General features: G+C 41.6%; 2 protein-coding genes across 7 annotated transcripts in view; one reads left to right on the top strand and one right to left on the bottom strand.

Annotated features, from left to right (window-relative positions):
- Window positions 1–20544, top strand: part of LOC133448855 (plexin-A1-like) — a 207303-nt gene that overhangs the window by 36128 nt on the left and 150631 nt on the right. For all 6 annotated transcript variants that reach the window (XM_061727782.1, XM_061727778.1, XM_061727781.1 and 3 more), the window contains exon 2: window positions 1926–3346. In XM_061727782.1, the coding sequence (XP_061583766.1) occupies window positions 2165–3346 (1182 nt within the window). In that variant the 5' untranslated portion in view covers window positions 1926–2164. The remainder of the gene's footprint in view (window positions 1–1925; window positions 3347–20544) is intronic.
- On the bottom strand, window positions 5099–12445 carry LOC133448858 (endogenous retrovirus group 3 member 1 Env polyprotein-like). Its single transcript, XM_061727785.1, has 2 exons — window positions 12367–12445; window positions 5099–6825 (listed from the first exon to the last, which is right to left on the bottom strand). Exon 2 carries the CDS (start codon window positions 6623–6625, stop codon window positions 5099–5101), a length of 1527 nt encoding a protein of 508 aa, XP_061583769.1. The 5' UTR covers window positions 6626–6825; window positions 12367–12445.

The following is a 20544-nucleotide window of genomic DNA, read 5'->3' as shown; positions in this document are numbered from 1 at the left end:
GTTCAAGCTCAGGTCTCCTTTCTGCAGTTTCCTCGCTGAAGTGCCTCAATCCACAGCGCTCCCCCGGTGTTTGATTTAAGTGAAGGTAGAAACCTTATTGAAAGGCAACAGAAGTATGGCTTTTTTTTTAACCTTCTGCTGGTTCTGAGCTAACTTTTATGACAACAGTGTTTTATCCTACCCTTCTCTCACTTATTGAATTCGCCCCTTTTTTTTCTGTCCTTGTTGATTTTCTCTTTGGTATAAATCGACTAATACTACCGCTCTCTGAATCTTGTGCGCTTTGCCTGGGTTGAGCAATGGTTTATGCCATATCACTACTGCTGCTGCTACTCTCTTCTGCTTACACTCTCATCTATTGGTTAACGTTTCCAGCAGTAGTGACTAAAATTGATGAGCAGTTCAGCAACAATGCCTATTGATGTGCTTACTATCACAGTACTACAAAATTTAAACTGGGGGGCTTTTTTTTTTTAAAAAACAAACATCCCTTAAGTTTGACAGACAGATGTTAACCGGACCTTCAGACCTCACAGTGTGCTCAGTGTTTAATAGGCAGATAGCTTTGCTCCTAAGTGGCTCATAAGAAGAGCAGGAAGTGGAACATGAGATAAGGAGAAATGGAAAGGGGAAAAATAAATTTCTCCGCCCCAAAATGTCCTGCTTTCTCCTTTTTGGTGTCTATCTGTGTCAAGCTTCTGCCACTTCCACCTCTTTCATTACCCTCCATTTCCACTCCGCTTCCTTATTTCATCTTTTCTTTTTTTCTGTCACTCTTCTCTGGGTTTGGTTGTAAAACACCCTTCCCACAGACACTTTGATGATTAAAGAGAAATTCTACTGAAGGGTCCGGAGGGTTGCATCCTGTTTTGCATAACCAGCATATACAGGGAGAACTAATTTCTTGATATTGCGGGAGCGTGATTGGCCTGTCAAAGGGCAGCTTGTGTCTAGGAAAGACTGCTCCGTCATTTTTTTTTTGCCTTATTGTTAAGTGTATACTGGTATTTGTGGATATTTTCCTCTTCCTTGTCAATACTGTCTAAAACTTCCATCTCTATAAACAATCAATTTTCTGTGCTTTAACACACTGCTTATCTTGTTTGGTTGAGGCACCAGCTGTTTGCTTACATTGTGTGCTGTATCTGAGATACTATAATTCTAGTTATGAATAAAAGCTTGTAGATAACAATGGTTATGCTCTTGTCATATGCAAACCCTCAGCCATGCTCAGCATTAGCTGGGAAGATGGGGCAGTGGCCACAGTAGGGAAAGAAGCAAGGTTAGATGTTTTGAAATGTAGGGACTGGTTTACTGATAATCCTACTTTCTACACGCAAACACAAGGGCCGAGTTTCTGTAGGCACATTGGTAAGCATGGGTGATTAGAGGAATCAGTCATTATGTAGAAGTTTCAAAGTTCATCTTTCTCCAAAGGGGTTGGGGGTGTGTGGCAGAAAAACTTTGAGAATCACTGATTTGTTGTCTTAAAATCAATACTTTTTGAACCATTACAGGAAAGCCTACAGACTTGGGTATAAATTGCTTACTGTCATAACTGTGCCCACTGGCAGTTTTACAAGAACACATCTCTTCCAAATCCACCATGGCAACATTCAAAATTATGAAATATTAACAAGTTCAATAATGTGAGTCCATAATTTACTCCTAGACTCAAATTATATGGTGAGAGCCTTTCATAATAGGCCCACACCTCCCCTGCACACCTCTTCGCCCATAATTCAATGCAGACAGTTTTGCCTTCCAGACTTGATTTGATATTATTTATATTTAGCTAAGGCAAATGCCAGCTAGACCTTTTGTAATTTTATCTGTGTAATTATCAGACCTTTATACCTCTCTAACTCTTTGATGCATAATCAATAATAAATGTTCTTTAACACACTTTTTTTTCTTTTTTACAGAGCCCCCACCTTGTGCTTCTGTGGATGACATTCCTGATGACCGCTCCCAACACTGAAAACGGGACATTGGATCAGTAGTTCTGTTTCCCCTTCCCTGATCCTTTTATTCCTAAATAGTATAACAAAATAGAAAGATATCCTGACCTGAAACAGGGTACCAAAAGCACATTCCTCCTCCTCCTCCTTTCTTTCTCCTTCCCCATTTCCCCAAAAGCCTCGTGTCTGAACACAGCACAGATATGTGTCCCCTCACTCAGTCAGCATCTTTCCGTGGCCAGGGAAGCTTGGTTTTCCTCCTAGGACTTTTACTTATCATGAGCTCATCCCTCTCTGGAGGCCAACCCCCACCCTTCAAAAGGTTTGCCCCTACTGAATCTTTGCTCACACATTTGACCATCCACAACAAAACTGGGGAAGTCTATGTGGGAGCTGTCAACTGGATTTTCAAGCTGTCTAGCAACCTGACTAAATTGCGATACCACGTGACTGGCCCAGTGAGTGACAATGAGAAATGCTACCCTCCGCCCAGTGTTCAGTCTTGCCCTCATGACCAGGCTCAGACCCCCAATGTGAACAAGCTTCTTTTAATAGACTACACACAGAACCGCCTCATTGCCTGTGGCAGCACTTCGCAAGGTATCTGCCAGTTCTTGCGTCTGGATGACCTCTTTAAGCTTGGTGAACCTCACCACCGTAAGGAGCATTACCTCTCCAGTGTGGCAGAATCGGGTACCATGTCAGGAGTCATCATTAGCTCCCCTCAGAGTCCTACCAGCAAGTTGTTCATCGGAACCCCTATAGACGGCAAATCTGAGTACTTCCCCACATTGTCCAGTCGTAAACTCATGGACAATGAAGAAAATGCTGACATGTTCAGCTTCGTCTATCAGGATGAGTTTGTCTCATCTCAGCTCAAGATCCCCTCTGACACTCTGTCCAAGTTTCCTGCTTTTGACATCTATTATGTTTACAGCTTCAGCAGCGAACAATTTGTCTATTATCTCACAATGCAGTTAGATACTCAACTGACATCACCCGATGCCAGTGGAGAGCAATTCTTCACCTCGAAAATTGTCCGCCTTTGTGTTGATGATCCAAAATTTTACTCATACGTTGAATTCCCTATTGGTTGCACCAAGGATGGGATAGAATACCGTTTGGTTCAGGATGCGTTCTTGGCCCGACCGGGCCGGCAGTTGGCCAACTCTCTGGGGATTTCAGAGAATGAAGACATCCTTTTCACGGTTTTTTCTCAGGGTCAGAAAAATCGGGCAAAACCACCTAAAGAGTCAGCATTGTGCCTTTTCACCCTGAGGAAGATAAAGGAGAAGATCAAAGAAAGGATTCAGTCCTGCTACAGAGGAGAAGGGAAACTATCCTTACCGTGGTTGCTGAACAAGGAGCTTGCCTGTATCAACTCGGTAAGATGAACATGTTCTATGGTTTTTGGCTTTTGTTGGATACACTGTCTTCACAACAATTATATTAGGTCTATATTTTGTTTTAGACATCCCTGTCAACTTTGATAGAATATTTTCAAAAAAATATATAGTCTGCATCAATGTTTAACATGCACACTAAATATTTAGAGATAAGCCATAATCCCTGAAGCTGCTGGTTTTTCTCCACTCACCTTTTTTCCTTGGTGCCTTGATGTTCCTGGTAGTTGAAAACTAACCTACTCAACCTACATTCATTGATTAAGACCAGGCATGTCTATTTTTTTATTTATTTATTTTAATACATATTTTCTTATCTCTCTTTTTTTAATACACATTTTCCTACACAACCTGTTGGAGCTTTGATTTAGTCATACAGGGGACATCATTAGCTCAGTCCCATGGATTTGCAAAATGTCACCCGTGGCGCTTGGACACATACACACATGTGGCCACAGTAGGACCGTAACACTGCAGATTGAATTCCTGAGTCCTCAGTTTTTACTAACTGATCCACAGTGCACAGCTCTGCATGCATTACTGAAGACTTTGCTTTCAGACACATGCATATGATCACATTGTAGACCTCAAGGCGTGACACAAAATCTGTAATTCTCTTCAAGGGCTTCTGTACTTTCTTGGACCCGCCCCCCCATATTCGTCTACTGTGGCACCTCGTCTTGAATCCTGTTTTTAGTGTGCTCATCTTATCATCTGTTTTGGTGACCCTGCGGTCCGTCATACATAGTATTCATCCTGTGCTCCATCTGATGGGCTTGTGGAACGGTTGTAAAAATAGCTGTGTTCCACTTTGTTGGGCTGTATTAACTTAAATGTGTTTTATATGATACGTGATGAGAATTATTTAGAGTTCCAGTTTCACTTCCCTTTTTCTCTATTGAATTGTTTTTGTTTTTGTGACCTTCTGTAAATTTTAGAGCTGGGTACTATGGGGTAACAAAAAATATCATTTTGTTTTTTATATTGGTCGATATTGTTGAAGAATATTACAAAGTCCAGTTCAAGAGTCCGCTGTGGTATTGAGAGATTTTATTCTAGCCGGCGTTCAGCTGACAGATACAGACAGTGTCTGGTTCGGTGGCTGACACCGAGTGAAATTGGAACAAGCTTCTTATACAAGAAGTTAAAGCAAGAATACACCAATCAGGAAAGAGACAAAAAGTAATTTACAGTCGGATGTGACTCGGGCCAAATGTCATTATCAGACATTTGTCATGACTGTCACAGACCTCCAAATCACCCCATAGGGTGCTCTCGTTGATTCAAATCTGTTTGAACCAACTTCTGAGGTGTCGGGACCTTCACATGGGGTAGGAAATTGGAGTCTCAACAAAAGTTGTTGAGTCCAGTTGTCTGTTTGAGCCAACTTCCGAGGTGTCGGGACCTTCACATGGGGTAGGAAATTGGAGTCTCAACAAAAGTTGTTGAGTCCAGTTGTCTGTTTGAGCCAACTTCCGAGGTGTCGGGACCTTCACATGGGGTAGGAAATTGGAGTCTCAACAAAAGTTGTTGAGTCCAGTTGTCTGTTTGAGCCAACTTCCGAGGTGTCGGGACCTTCACATGGGGTAGGAAATTGGAGTCTCAACAAAAGTTCTTGAGTCCAGTTCAAAGCCCTGTAGGGGGTAGGGGCTGGAGCTTCCCATGACAATGTGGCTCGACAATTCACAATTTTTTTTTTTTTTTTTTCTTTTTTTTTTTTTTTTTTTTTTTCACTTAAGTACAGTCAATCCCAATTTTGAACAGAAAGTCTGAATTTTCCTCCTCCACTGACGGTAGAGGTGGAATTACAGTGGAGTACATGATTGTAGTAGTAGTTTGAGCCATACATATTTTGCAAGTGAACCTTAGACATGTAATCAGAAGCCAAATAACAATTAGGAGTACAAACCCCAATAAAGCAAATTCAAATATCAAGTAACCAACGTGTCCTAACTGTTCTCTAAACCAACCAAACAAACTAGTCGTGACAGGTGTATGTAATGTGTTAGCAATGTTTTTCAAGTGATCTGTTATTTCTTGGATGGTGGCATTGTGGTTAGGTATAAAGGTACAGCATTCAGTTTTAATCACAGCACAAGTTCCCCCTTGAGAAGCTAATAAGTAGTCCAATGCAGCACGATTTTGCAAGGCCATCATCCTTACAGCAGTCATCTCTTGTGAAAGCATAGACATGCCCTTTGCTGTGGTATTTGCTAAGTCTTCAACTGCATGAGATAGGTCCCTTATCTGATCCAAAGCTGCCATGACTCCGTAATTTGGAACGAGGGCACCAAAAAATCTTGTCCATGGTGTTTGGGTGTGAGTGTACAATTCTCTTTTAACAATGCGAACTTTCGGTGGTACAGCGACGATTCTCATGGCTGGTACCACATGGCCCAGACCACATATACCAGACCAATCGTTTGGAAGATATTCGTAAGCCTTCATGCCACAAATCCAGTAAACACCTTTTGGTAGAGGTATGGAACAGCGATTAACCATTGTAGCAAGGTAGTTATAATCTTTAATGGAATCGGGCAGTGGATTTTGGCTTGTTTTAGGCTTAACAAGCGGTTCTTCAGAAGGAGAGTATGTGGAGTCACAGTTTGATATTCCTAGGTGGATAGTTCCTTTGCCTTCAACACACCACTTTAATGTCTTTGGGATCATGGTGAGGGTGAGAGGAATCGGTGTGCTGCAGGAATAACAGCTAGTGTGAATTTTATCACAATACATTTGTCTCATTTGGGGGGGTTTGTGACATTTGCAATGCCCATAAGAGGAATTGAGGTTCAAAATGTAACAGGTGTCACATGAAGTAATGGGCAGAGTCATTAATGGGAGTCCTTCTTTTGTGCTGTGTGGAATGAACCCACACACATAACAGTTATCAGGGTGTGGGCTATTTTCAGCAACCATTTTTGCCAGTTGGAGGTATGTGTTTGTTGAGGGTTGTGTTTCATATATTTTAGGAGTTATTTTCTCCTGGTAAACGGTTAGGTCTCGTTTGTGGTGTTTGCAAGGGTGTCTGTTTTGTTCCTGCGACAGATGTGAGTGTTTTGGCGTGTATAATGCATCTGCTTCTGGGCCTCTGTGGCCTGCGCTGCTCCCCTGCTCCTCTGCCAGTCGTCGAAGTCTGGGGTGTTGAAGTTCATCTACTTCTGGGCTGTCCGAGCCTGCGTGGTTTCTTTCACTGGCTCCGACGGTGGTGAGGACGAAGACCCCCAGGAAGAAGATGGTACCAGCTGGTTTCCGGTGCATGGCGGAGGAGTTGTTTTCTTGCAGTGGGATGCGTGGATCCAGATTAGACGCCCCTCACACTTGACGGCGGTGTTGGTGGTGAGCAGGACGTGTTGAGGTTTAGACCAGCGAGGTTTCAGGGCGTTTTTCCGTCGGAACTCCCTGACACAGACCCAGTCGCCGGGTTGGAGGTTATGGCACGGTTTGTCACTAGGAGGAGACTGGACAGCTTTTACTTGTCTGTGGATTGACTGGACAGCAAAAGTTAGAGCAGAACAGAATGATATCATGGATTCATCCATGGCATGGAGGTCCATCTTTTTCATACATAGAACTGAATTACTTGGTATAGTCATAGGTCTACCCGTAATAATTTCATGAGGTGTGAGTTTATGCTTCCTAACGGGTGTTGACCTCATCGACATTAGGGCCAAAGGCAACAACATTGTCCATTTTAGCCCAGTTTCAGCACACAGTTTGGCTAGTTTGTTTTTCAAGATGCCATTTTGTCTTTCAACTAGCCCTGCAGACTGCGGGTGGTATGGGCAATGCAGTCTCTGTTTAATACCCAGTGATTTACAGAGTTCAGTCATTATTTGTCCAGTGAAATGAGTACCTCGGTCTGAGTTGATGCTGTGTGGAATGCCGAACCGTGGAACAATGTCTTTTAATAGGCATTTCACTACAGCAGTAGAGTCCGCCTTCCTGCAAGCCCAGGCTTCAGGCCAGTTTGAAAACATATCCACGCATACAAGAACATTTTCATATCCCTCACATTTTGGCATATGAATAAAGTCTATTTGCAGAGCTTCAAAGGGTCCCCGTGGGGGGGGGTGTGTTGACAATGTTGTTTGTACTGTTTTCCCTGGGTTATGTTGTTGACAGATTAGGCATTGTTCACAATATTTTCTTGCATAGGATGTGAATCCTGGAGCATACCAGTCTTTCAACACTATCTGACACATTCCCCCTTTGCTTACATGTGACAAACTATGTGACATGCGTGCTAGCCACGGGTACAAAGATGTGGGTGCAACAACGCGGCCGTCGTTGCTGACCCACAAATTATTTACATTTTTACAACCATGGGAAAGCCACAATCTGTGCTCCTTCGCATCAGCAGTCTCTTGTAAGAGGGCTACATCATTAGGAGAAGCCAGATCGTTAGCGGGTATAGAAGGGCAGAGCTTTACATGGACAGGTAAGCCAAATTTGGCGGCTTCTTTTGCTGCATGGTCAGCCGAAGCATTGCCTAGTGAAACAGGGTCCTTGAATTTGGTGTGGGCTTCACATTTAACAACAGCAATAGATGAAGGTAGTTGACACGCTTCTAACAGTTCACCAATCAATTGACCATGTTTAACGGGTGTCCCCGAAGATGTGATAAATCCTCGGTTCGCCCACAATATACCAAAATCATGTACACAACCAAAAGCATATCTGGAATCTGTATAGATCGTAACAGTTTTACCTTTTGCTAGTTGACAGGCTCTCATCAGTGCATATAGTTCAGCTACTTGGGCGGAGTTGGAGGAGGGCAGGGCGGCACTTTCAACAGTTGAGAAATTATCACAAATTGCATAACCTGCATATGGTATTCCATTTTCTCTATAAGCAGAGCCGTCAGTGAAGAAAACAAGATCAGAGTTAGAGAGTGGAGTTTCAGAAAGGTCGGGACGAGGTTTAGATGAACATGAGGTGACATCCATACAATTATGGGGTTCACCATCATCTTCGGTTGGAAGTAATGTAGCAGGGTTAAGGATAGAACATCTTTTTAGTGTAATGTGTGGAGCAGTGAGAGTTAGTACGTATTTTGCTTCTCTTGTCCCTGTCACATGTCTATGTGCCTCTCTGGTAATCAGGGTGAGTGCATCGTGTGGGACCATGACTGTTAGTGGTGACCCTAAAACAATATCAGCAGATTTGTTGATAGCAAGTGCTGCTGCGGCTACGGCTTTGAGACAAGGTGGAAGCCCTCTCTCGACGGGATCCAGTTTAGAGGAAAAGTACGCCACAGGTCTGTAAGCAGAGTTATGACGTTGAGTGAGAACAGATTGGGCAAATCCACATTTTTCATGTACAAAAAGAGTGAATGGTTGATTGTAGTCGGGAAGGCCGAGCGCAGGGGCAGATAGTAATGCCTGTTTTAACTTGTTAAAAGCATCGTCAGCTTGTTGTGACCAGGTTAAGGGCTGAGTGCAGTCTGAGGGTTTGCATATGTCTTGGAGTGGCATTGCAAGTGATGCATAATCCATTATCCATTGTCTGCAATAGCCCGTCATACCTAAAAATGTCTTCATCTGTGACATAGTTGTGGGTTTGGGCATTTCTATTATAGATTTTATTCTGGAGGGAGTAAGGACCCTTGTGGAGCCAGATAGTGTATGTCCCAAATACTGGACTTCATTCTGACACAGTTGAGCTTTCTTAAGTGAGGTTTTGTGGCCTTTGACAGCTAAAGCGTTGAGAAGGGTAACTGTGTCCATTTCGCATGCAGGGGCAGAGGGACTGGCTAAAAGTAAATCGTCAACATATTGAATCAGAGTGGAGCCTCCAGGAAATGACACGTCTTTGAGGTCATTATTTAGAGCACGAGAAAAAATTGTAGGTGACTCAGTATACCCTTGGGGTAATCTGGTGAATGTGTATTGTTGTCCATCATATGTAAATGCAAATAAATATTGGCTATCCTTATGTAGAGGGACAGAAAAGAATGCACTGCAAAGGTCCAACACAGTATAGTGGGTGGAATTGGCAGGTATTGACGACAAAACTGTAGTAGGATTTGGAACTAAAGGGAAACGTGGGAGTACCACTTCATTTATAGCTCGTAGGTCCTGTACAAATCTATATTCTGGTTTACCTGGTTTTTTAACAGGAAGTATAGGCGTGTTGCATGGACTATCACACGGCACTATTATTCCCTGGCTTAACAGAGATTGAACTATAGGGCGGATGCCCTCTCTCTTTTCCTGAGAAAGAGGATACTGTGAAATCTTTGGCAAAGAGACATTCTGTTTCAGCAATATCTGTACTGGTTCAGTAGATTTGATCAAACCAATGTCATTAGAAGAAGAAGACCATACTGATGGGGGCACGCTGGACACTATTCTATCCTGTGTTTTCCCTTTTTCCGCATCCATCAGCTGGTTCTGATCTATCAGAGCTGCTAGTACAGCGGTTGTGTTATCTTGGTTAGTCTCTAAAAAGATACCGTCTGGTGTGCAGTAAATGGTACAATTTAGTTTGCACAACAAGTCTCTCCCTAATAGATTTACAGGTGTGGTATCTGACAGCAGAAAGGAGTGAGAAGTTGTGAAGTTTGACATGCTTTCAGTAAACGGGCCTATAGATACTGTAGTAGGCTCAGAGACAGGTAAACACATGGGAATCCCTCCAACCCCCACAGCTCTGACAGTTTCTTTAGATGATTTCAAATTTGTAGAAGTGATTGGTCTTAAAGTTGAAAGAGAAGCTCCTGTATCTACCAGAAATGATGTAGATTTTCCATTTACATCTATTGTTAAGTTAGGCTCTTCATTTGTTTTTGCTAGTTTTATCAGTGGAGCTACTGTTAAAGTTATTTCTGTTTCAATTTGGGCACTGTCCTGACAGCTCTATGGATTGTGCTGTGGGGTTTGTTGGACCTCCATGTGATCACTTGATGGAGTTACCATAGGCAGGGTAAAATTAGGTTGGGATGTTCTATAGGGGCAATCTTTTATCCAATGATCTGGTTCACCACAACAGAAGCAGTTCCTATTGTTTTTGTTTGGGAAGTGCGACGTGTGACCTTTGTTGTGGTGTGAGTGATTCATTGGTCCACATCTTTGGTTGATCCCTCTGCCGCTGCGTCCTCCTCTCGGTACTCCGCCTGTGTAGTGAGACACTTGGGCAAGCATTAGCGTTTCATACATTTTAGATTCCTTTTGTTCTGTGTTGTCCCAGTGGTGTTGAGCTATTTCCACTAGTTCAGTCATTGCTTTCCCCGCCCACCCAACTGTCAGTACTACTTTAGCCTTAACCTTTGGTTGAAGGCAGCTAACAAATATATCTTGCAAGTAACCTGGAGGAAGTCCATTAATCTGATCTTGTGACAAACCACAATTTTCTTTTGCTGTCAACATCATTGTAGCATAGAGTTCCCTGGGATTCTCATCTTTTCCTTGTTTAAGTTTTGTGAGAGGAGTATAATCCACTTTTTGTACTACTTCCTTTTGAACTGCTAAAGTGATGAAGCTGTAAAGGGTCTGAGCTTCTTCTGGTGTGATTTTGGCAACAGCTGTAGGATCAGAGGAAATTCTACATGCATCAAGTACTCTGCTTTTCAAATCAGGTGGCAAAGTTAGCTTTAACAGTTGCATTATGTCAGGCATGTGAGGTGTGTATATTGTGCATACTGATTCCCATTCATCTAGCCATTTTTGTTTATTTTTTCTGACATCCTTGGGAAAATCTCCTACTATCGCTTTTAGTTCTCTTCGGCTCCAAGGTTTGTAGATAACATCTTTTCCCATTGTGATCAGTGGAGCTAATTTTACTGATTGTGTTTTCTTTGGTTTTCTGCCTCTTTTCACAACCCACTCCTCTTCACTGTTTTGGCTATTGTCTTCAGACTTGGGATGTTGTAAAATCCAGTCATCATCAGAAGTGTCATCGTCACTTGATTCTTTAATCTGTTTTACCGGATAAAGGTTTTTGATTTGATCATTTAAATGGTTTTCCACTTTCATTTTTGTCTGCGTTGTGTTTTTAAGTTCTTCCAATTCTTTCACAGGGTACATAGTTGTGGCATGATTGTTTTTGTTTATTTTAATGTTTGTGGAGGACCCGGTTAATGGGTCTAATTCCTTCTTTGTCTGCGTTGCGTTTTTACACTCTTCTAATTGAGCCATCAGCTTTTTGTTCTGATCCGTAAGCGAAGCTATTTGGGATTCTGCATTACGGCGTCTGCTTTCATCCCTCCAAAATCTGAAGGAGTTGAAGTGCTTTTGTCCATTTGTTTGAGAATTTAATTTTTCCTTTAAATTTTCTAATCTAGTCCGGTCAAAGGTCCCACTTGGGGGAAATTTTAAGAGACCGTCGTCTTTAGTTATCTTAACCCATGTTTTAACAAACTTAGTGCTATTGGTACCGTAGTTATCGTACATGTATTTAGAAGGACCAGTCAACTCTTCCTCTGACTCTTTACTGAGAAAACTTCCCATTTTTCCTTCTGTAAGATCCCTCCCAGAGAAAAAACTTCAATTACACTTACTTTTACCCACAAATCACTTTCTGATTCTTCCAACCATCAGTCTACTTGAGCCTACAAATCATTCGGCTTAATGTAAGGAGAGCAAGTCGATTCTTACTGAAATGAAATATATCTCAAGTATTTGGGAGAGCTAGTCATCCCCATTTATAAAATAAAACCAGTTCTTCTACATATATATCCGTTTTCCACAAATAACTCAGTGTTCCAACACTTTTATGGACCTCACGTCCTGCATATGCAAGTCCCACTGGACTTAGTTTTGGTACTCAGACCAACCGTTTCGTTCTGGCCATTTCTTTCTTTTTAATGTTACCCGAGATATTAAACCTTTTAGAAGAGCTAGTCAATTCTAAGGCAGGAGAAGCAGAACATTCTCACAACACAATCAGATTCAAGTGTTATGAAATTGTCAGCGTTCCTAAAAACATCTCTACAATAACCTTCCCAATAACACAAAATAATAACAAAAAATATAACCTTCACAACCACACAGCGGACTTACCTAAAATCTCAGGATGACGTCAACCATTCTCCGGCACTCCAATTCACAGACTTTCGACAACAACTCAGCAACAATAATTTGGGATTTTGTAAGTGGATCCCCTAACCTCTAAAATTTTAGATAGAGTCGCTGATTGCGCCGTTGTTCTGGAACAGGAGTTTCCATCGAAGGTCTATTGTCATCCGGGTCACGGCGCCAAATTGTTGAAGAATATTACAAAGTCCAGTTCAAGAGTCCGCTGTGGTATTGAGAGATTTTATTCTAGCCGGCGTTCAGCTGACAGATACAGACAGTGTCTGGTTCGGTGGCTGACACCGAGTGAAATTGGAACAAGCTTCTTATACAAGAAGTTAAAGCAAGAATACACCAATCAGGAAAGAGACAAAAAGTAATTTACAGTCGGATGTGACTCGGGCCAAATGTCATTATCAGACATTTGTCATGACTGTCACAGACCTCCAAATCACCCCATAGGGTGCTCTCGTTGATTCAAATCTGTTTGAACCAACTTCTGAGGTGTCGGGACCTTCACATGGGGTAGGAAATTGGAGTCTCAACAAAAGTTGTTGAGTCCAGTTGTCTGTTTGAGCCAACTTCCGAGGTGTCGGGACCTTCACATGGGGTAGGAAATTGGAGTCTCAACAAAAGTTGTTGAGTCCAGTTGTCTGTTTGAGCCAACTTCCGAGGTGTCGGGACCTTCACATGGGGTAGGAAATTGGAGTCTCAACAAAAGTTGTTGAGTCCAGTTGTCTGTTTGAGCCAACTTCCGAGGTGTCGGGACCTTCACATGGGGTAGGAAATTGGAGTCTCAACAAAAGTTCTTGAGTCCAGTTCAAAGCCCTGTAGGGGGTAGGGGCTGGAGCTTCCCATGACAATGTGGCTCGACAATATCAATATTACAAATGTTTTTTTTTCTCTATTAAAAACATGGGTGTTAAACAACAAAATATTTATTAGGATTATTATTATTATTATTATTATTAGGGCCCGAGCACTTGCAGTGCGAAGGCCCTATTGTATCTGTAGGAATTTTTCTTTTTTCTTTATTTCTTCTGACGAAAGGAGGGCCTTTTTGCCCCCCTAAACGTCCCCAAAAAGTCACCAAATTTTGCATGCAAGTCAGGCCTGGCGAAAAATTTGATATTTAATGGTTTGCATTAATGGGCGTGGCAAAATGGCTCAACAGCGCCCCCTTGAAAACTTTGTGCCTCAAGCCCCACAATACGGTTAGTCGTACATGCACGAAAATCGGTACACACCTGTATCATGGCGCAACTTAAAGAAAAGTCTCTGGGCGTCATGTCGAGAAACCGAACAGGAAGTCGGCCATTTTGAATTAATCGTGTCATTTTGGCGAAATTTATGCCTTCCTTCGGCAGTTAATTCAGCCCTAACCGTAACGTTCCCCCAAGTGTGTTATACATCAAAATGTGCGTCTCCATCCTCCGACACCACGCATTACTTTTCTCTTTCAAAAGCGTTACCGTGGCGACGCTAGACGCCAAAAAGCGTGCCCACCCTTCATCTGATTGGTTCAGACAGAAAAAACTTTGCGCCTCAAGCCCCATAATACGCTTTGACGTACATGAACGAAAATCGGTACACACCTGTATCATGTCGCAACTAAAAGAAAAGTCTCTTGGCGCCATGGCCGAAACCGAACAGGAAGTCGGCCATTTTGAACATTCTGCATTAATCGCGTAATTTTGGAGCAATATATGCCATTCCTTCGAGAATTAATTCCGCCCGAACCGTATCGTGAACCCAGGTGTGTTATACATCAACATGTGCGTCTCCATCCTGCGACTACACGCATTACTTTTCTCTTTCAAAAGTGTTACCGTGGCAACGCTAGACGCCAACAAGCGCACCCCCCTTCATCTGATTGGTCCATATTTGATAGTTCCTCAAAAGGCACCAAATTTGGCATGCAAGACAGGCCTGGCGATAAATTTGATATTTCATGGTTTGCATTAATGGGCGTGGCAAAATGGCTCAACAGCGCCCCCCAGAAAACTTTGTGCCTCAAGCCCCACAATACGGTTCGACGTACATGCACGATACACACCTGTATCATGGCACAACTTAAAGAAAAGTCTCTTGGAGCCATGGCCGAAACCGAACAGGAAGTCGGCCATTTGGAAATCTGATTGGTCCATATTTGATAGTTCTCCAAAAGTCACCAAATTTTGCACGCAAGACAGACTTGGCGATAAATTTGATATTTCATGGTTTGCATTAATGGGCGTTGCCTAACGGCTCAACAGCGCCCCCTAGAATACTTTTCTCTGCCATAACTTTTGAATGGTTTGACATAGGAAGTTGTGGGTGGTGTCATTGGACTCTGTAATGAGTCCTTAAGCTTCGTTGGCCTTAATTCGCCCCGCCCCTTCTTCTGATTGGTTGTCCCGATTTTCTGCTATAACTTTGGAATGGTTTGACATAGAGAGTCGTGGCTGGTGTCATCAGATTCTTTATAGAGTCCTTGACCTTCATTGGCCTGAATTAGCCCCGCCCCTTCTTCTGATTGGTTGTCCCTATTTTCTGCTATAACATTTGAATGTTTTGACATAGAGAGTCGTGGGTGGTGTCATCAGATTCTGTATGGAGTCCTTGACCTTCATTGGCCTGAATTAGCCCCGCCCCTTCTTCTGATTGGTTGTTCCTTTTTTCTGCTATAACTTTTGAATGGTTTGACATAGAGAGTCGTGGGTGGTGTCATTTCTGATATGCTTATGGGGGGCGGTGGACGTGAGTGCGAGGGCCCGTTCATCGCTGCTTGCAGCTTTAATTATTATTATTATTATTATTATTATTATTCATAAATTGCCATTTTGAATGTTTATCATATGGAGCAATTGCAGCAAAGGATGATACTATGGACTCCTGTTTTAATACATCACTGCTAACACCGGTAGCAGCAGCAGCAGATGAAGTACAGGCTGGGACAGCAGGCTTTTTCATGGGCTCTGTGTGTTCAAACAGGTGCTACCTTTTGAGGTGATGAAACAGGCTGGTTGTGTTTCCCATCTTCGTTACCACAGAATGCCTGCTATTTTGTAGACTTTGTTAATATGCTCCAGATTTGTTTTCAGAAATCCAAACCATTTTCACACAACTGATGTTGTGTCCCTTTTCTTATCAACATTGTTGCTGGGTTCCCAGGGTAGCACAGGTTTGCTCCGGTGTGCATAACAGTTTGACTGTCCTTGGTAGCAGATTCACTCATTTCTTCAATTCCCAAGTAACAACCGATCACGGAAAGTCCTCAACAAAGTGTTAACGTAACACATGCTAGACACATCCATTCCTGATTAGTGTCTGCTATATCTGCTGTGTGATTGGCAAGAAGACTGTGTCCATGCTGAATAAAAACAATCAAGTCTCATCATCGAGATCAACCACAATTTTATTACAATGCAACATTCAATTTTATATTTAGCACAGCCCTAGTGGATTTAGTTACTTTTTCTTTGGTGCTTGTCATCATTCTTATTTTTCTTTTTTTATTGTTGTGTTATCTCTTGGTGCTCATCACTTTCACAATAGCTTTGAGACCAAAAGGCAACTTGCATTCATTTATGTTAGATCTTCACAGTAGTGAAGTCAGAGGTATTCATGCAGAGTGCAGTTGAAAGTTGGACTCTTATATTTGTACTGGTAGTCTAGTAAACACACTTTTGTGTGCCCTCAACTGCTATATGTGCCAGGTAGATAACTATTTTTTTTCTGCTGATTTGCCAGCGTCTTTCCTGATAGCTGTACAAGCTAACTGCTGTGCATTGTGCTGTCTTTTGACAAGACTTCTAACTAGATTCAATGGTTTACATTATCCTAAAGCTGTCACACCAAGACCCTTGGACTTGTTCTAACATGAACGGGTCTATGTAATTACTTTAATTATGGGTTTCATTTAGTTGTCCCAATAAAACATGTCGGTGAGCGAGCAGGATTCACAATATCAAGGCTCAATCTAAATGGAATGCAGCTGCTCTTAATTTAATCAGTTGCATCTACGCATTTCCTGCCATGATGACACACCAGTGCTGTTTTCATTTTGAAATCTCTTGCCTCAGTTTCTCTGTAATAGGTAACACTTATTTGCTACAAAGAGTGTGCCACAAATATAATCTTTAATGATTTTACTTCGATAACGTTTACCTTTTAGTGATGAATTCATTCAAACATGCATACTTTAATATTGCTCACTGTATACCTTCCTTTTGCTTTCCATCTCATTCTGCTAGTATTTTCTCATTGCTTATTCTGCTTTAGGTAAGAATTAGTAACCAGTAATTTATCATCACTTGCACATCAGCTGTAAAACAGTTGTCCCACATGAGCTGCATTAATTGTGACGCAACAGCTTCACAGACGAGTTAAGTGGCTGACCCTGTGACAGCAGCAAGGCCTGAGAGGTCGGCCTGAGAGGTCAGCCTGGGGTTAATGACGTCTTCTCCGCTGCCCCTAAAACTGACCTAATATTGGTTGCTCAGTACTGATTCCAATCTGTCAGTGGACCAGGGGGTGGGGACCCATTTTTCAGTAAGGGAGGGCTGAACATCCATGAGCAGTCAGAAACAACATGACACTATTGCAAATAATGAGGACGATACCATCCTGGTTCAGTACATATTATATATTTGGAAATATAATTAGCATAGCTGATGGCTAAATTGTAATAAACATTTAATAGTAATGATAATACGAAAAATCACTTGCAGGAGTGTAGTGGTTGATTTATAGTTTTTTTTTTTTTTTAACATCTTTTTTATTTGGTTTTGTCTCTGAAATTCCAAGTGTAGATATAGTTTTTGTCGACAAGTATTTTATTTTATTATTCCATGCTTACTCCTTAAGTATGCAACTACTGATTTTATATTAATAAAGTGGGTGGGACAATTTAACGCTTTAAATGTTCAGCTCCTGGTGAGCAGAGACAACTGATCTATAATCCAAAGCCTTTGTCTGAAAAATGCTTGGTCCTACATTACAACATTTATGGATAGACATATATTATGGTGTTCTGTCTGATGTCAGTAAATTAATCTGCAGGCCTCATTAAACTCACATATTACAATACTGTTGACTTTAGCTATAAAAGAAGCGTGCATCAAACTCAGTTAGTCATAAAAGTCATCATAACAGGGTTAGAAAACAACCTTGTCCTCCATTCCCACTCTGTTATTGATATTATTGGTATGCATCTTAGTGTGTTAATGTGCTGTGGTGGTCGAAGTAAGGAGTGTTATTTTTCTTCCTTAATTGTTTCTGTGCTTTTATAATAATCACGTAAAGTATTGCGTTGCACAAGTTGTATGAAATGTTCTATACGATTAAAGTTTGATTGATTTGATAGACTGTTAACCAGAAAAATTGATTGAATTTGTTGAAAGATTTGATTGCTGCACAGTGCCAGGGACTAAGCTTATAAAATTAACTCATACAAGTAAGGTGTGTGGTACTTGTAATTTTTACAGCACAAGCTATTGTGCTTGTAGGGATGATTAAAGATGGAAGACAGGATGAACATGTAAGATTTGTAATTGTGTCGAAGCCAATTATGTTTTTGCTAAGACTGATGGACAGTACGAATAATACGAGTGACAGTTCGTATTCCATTGGCTCGTTTCCATTAGCGGGGTTCTGGGGTAGTTTCACTGTCCCTACGTGATTGATATGAGTTTCCATTATCAGGAGCAGCTCTGCAATGAGAATTTTAGGGAACCTCTGGTTCAGTATATATAATATATTTGGCAATGTAACACGTTGGCTGAAACACGTCTCCACTGTGGGTTAGGTATTTAGAGCAACCCCCAATGCTGATTGGGTATGCTGTGGCCCCTGCGAATACGAGTCATCGCTCCTCATTCATCACCAACACTGTTGTGTTGTTACTGTCAAGTGTATGCAAATGGCAAAACAAACACAGTAGCCACCTTGGCTCCTTCAATGTTGATCTTGTAATAGTATTTTTTCTCTACCTTTTATTCTCTCCTTCTTTTATTTGTTGGAGGTTGGCAACCAGCAAATATGGTGTACTATCGGCGCCAAGCAATATGGAGTAAAACTTTAAGATGGTACATCCTTTTGGCTCTGTCAGTATAAATGGAAACGCGATGGCTGAAAGTGCTGAGGAGGATGTCGATTATGTTACAGTTCCAGACCCTCTCAAAACGAAACACAGAAACACATCTCTAGGTTAGACTGCCAGTGATAAGATTTTCAGATCACACACACCCCTATTAAATATATAAAATCTAAAAAATACTGCTGTTTCAAGTTTGTTGAAGGGGAAATACTGTTAGTTTATGCTTTAACCAACTATGGGCCAATGTTCACACCAGTTGGATTAAGAATAAAGAAAAAACACACAAAATAAGTCATCTTTCCATCTTTGTGATCTGTAACTCTGTCAGACATTAGTGTCTGGAACTGAACTGCACCCAGACTTTCTTGACAACTTCAGGAATCAAAGTGCAGTCTGTGCAGTGTGGGAAAGAGTTTGTGGTGTGGGGGTGCAGGGTGAATATGTTTAGGTTGACCCTGCTATGCTACAGTGGAGAGGGCAGAGTGGGGAGGGCTGTAGTGGGCTGGGTAGGCCTGGGCAGCTGTTGGCTTCACAGACATGATGGATTACCAGGTTCCCTTTTAGATCCCAGTGTGAAGTTTAGATTTGTGCCGGAACATAATTTCTTGCCCATGGGCCTCATTAGAATGATATATTCAAAGGTCCAGTGACACAGTGGCCATGTTTTGTAAACACTAATATTTGGGCACATTTCTAACATATTCGTGCTTTATTAAGTGGAGACACTTGGACACAGCATTTACACAGCACCTCAACCAACTATACCAGTTGGTTGCTATTAGTGGGTGGGGATATGCTACTCGTGTGTCTCTTTGTCCCTAAGCTTAGTGAACCACTGACCACCTCCCTAGTTTGAGAGTGAATCCATACGAACCATTTTTATGGAAGGGAGTTGCATTGCTAGAGTGGAATTCAGAGATAGGAACATGATAGAATACACTGGATAGTTTGCTGTAAAAAGCAAGGAGAGAGCTACTGTGTTGAAGTGAGAGCATGAATGTATGAACAAGATGCAGGGATCAAGCAAGAGTGAAGAGAAAGGAGGAAAGAAGGGTGATAGGTGTGGGTGGATATAAAAATGAAAGAACAAGACAAAGTCAGAACCAGAGAGAGAATTCGATGTAAAACCAACTTGCAGGAGTACAGGAATTTGAAGAATAGTGTTGAAATAAGAAAGTAAAAGCAAAAGAGCGACCCAAGGGAGAAGCCTGAAGGTATGATTAAAAAAAAACGCAGGGAAATGTCTTTGTCCAGTATAAAGGCAAATTTGCAGCTTATTAAAATGTGAGCCTTTGATGATAATGTTTACAAAATATCAGGTAAAATTTATGTTTTCAGGCCTTTCTACCACCTTATTTCAGACCGTACATTTGTATGTGATTTGTTTTTGCCCAATATATGAATTGGTGCTATTTATTCTTTTCAAATAAACATAGCACACAGTTGGCTACATACTAGAAATAACAATCACAACATCTGATTGTGTTATTGCTCTCATTGCATCACTTGACACATTTTTCTAAATATATCTGAAGCCATAGTGAAGACAATGGTTCAAACATAACCACATGTAATGTTGAACATTACAAGTTAATGCTGTTAGCTAGCTGGTTTTGGCCTTTGCTGTCTCCTACTGGCTCAGTTGATTGTTCCTCTTCTGTCCCGTAGCCAACTTGGAAACTATTGTTAGTGACACTTACTGTTGGACCGGATTATACTGATGTCTGGATATTAGTTTGCAAAGCTGACATCTGGCATTCAGTGTTAGTTATAAATGTCATTTTTATTGCACAGTTAAAATGTAGAGATAATAATGTAATACAATCTCTGCTGCACCACCCACAGTATTGCTTCACTTCACTTCAGCCTTCAATAGGAAGAGAACATGCTGAAGGGCGACACTTCAAATTCAGTGATGACAAGATAAAGGCAGTCTTCCAAATATGCAGTTGCAATCTGAACAACCATGGTGGCACAACAGCCTTGATAAAGCACCTGGATGCTCTGGATACTGCTTTCATCACTTTAATACCCTCAACTATTTTAGTAAATGGTTGCAATAGTATCAAATTAGTAAGGAGCTGCTG

Source organism: Cololabis saira, chromosome 8 (assembly GCF_033807715.1).
Source record: "Cololabis saira isolate AMF1-May2022 chromosome 8, fColSai1.1, whole genome shotgun sequence".
Lineage (NCBI taxonomy): Eukaryota > Metazoa > Chordata > Actinopteri > Beloniformes > Belonidae > Cololabis > Cololabis saira.
The sequence above is the reverse complement of the archived record's forward strand: the minus strand, read 5'-3'. Positions and strand labels throughout refer to the sequence as shown.

Coding starts and splice junctions, on each gene's coding strand:
- LOC133448858 (XM_061727785.1), bottom strand. CDS start 6,625: ATGCACCGGAAACCAGCTGGTACCATCTTCTTCCTGGGGGTCTTCGTC.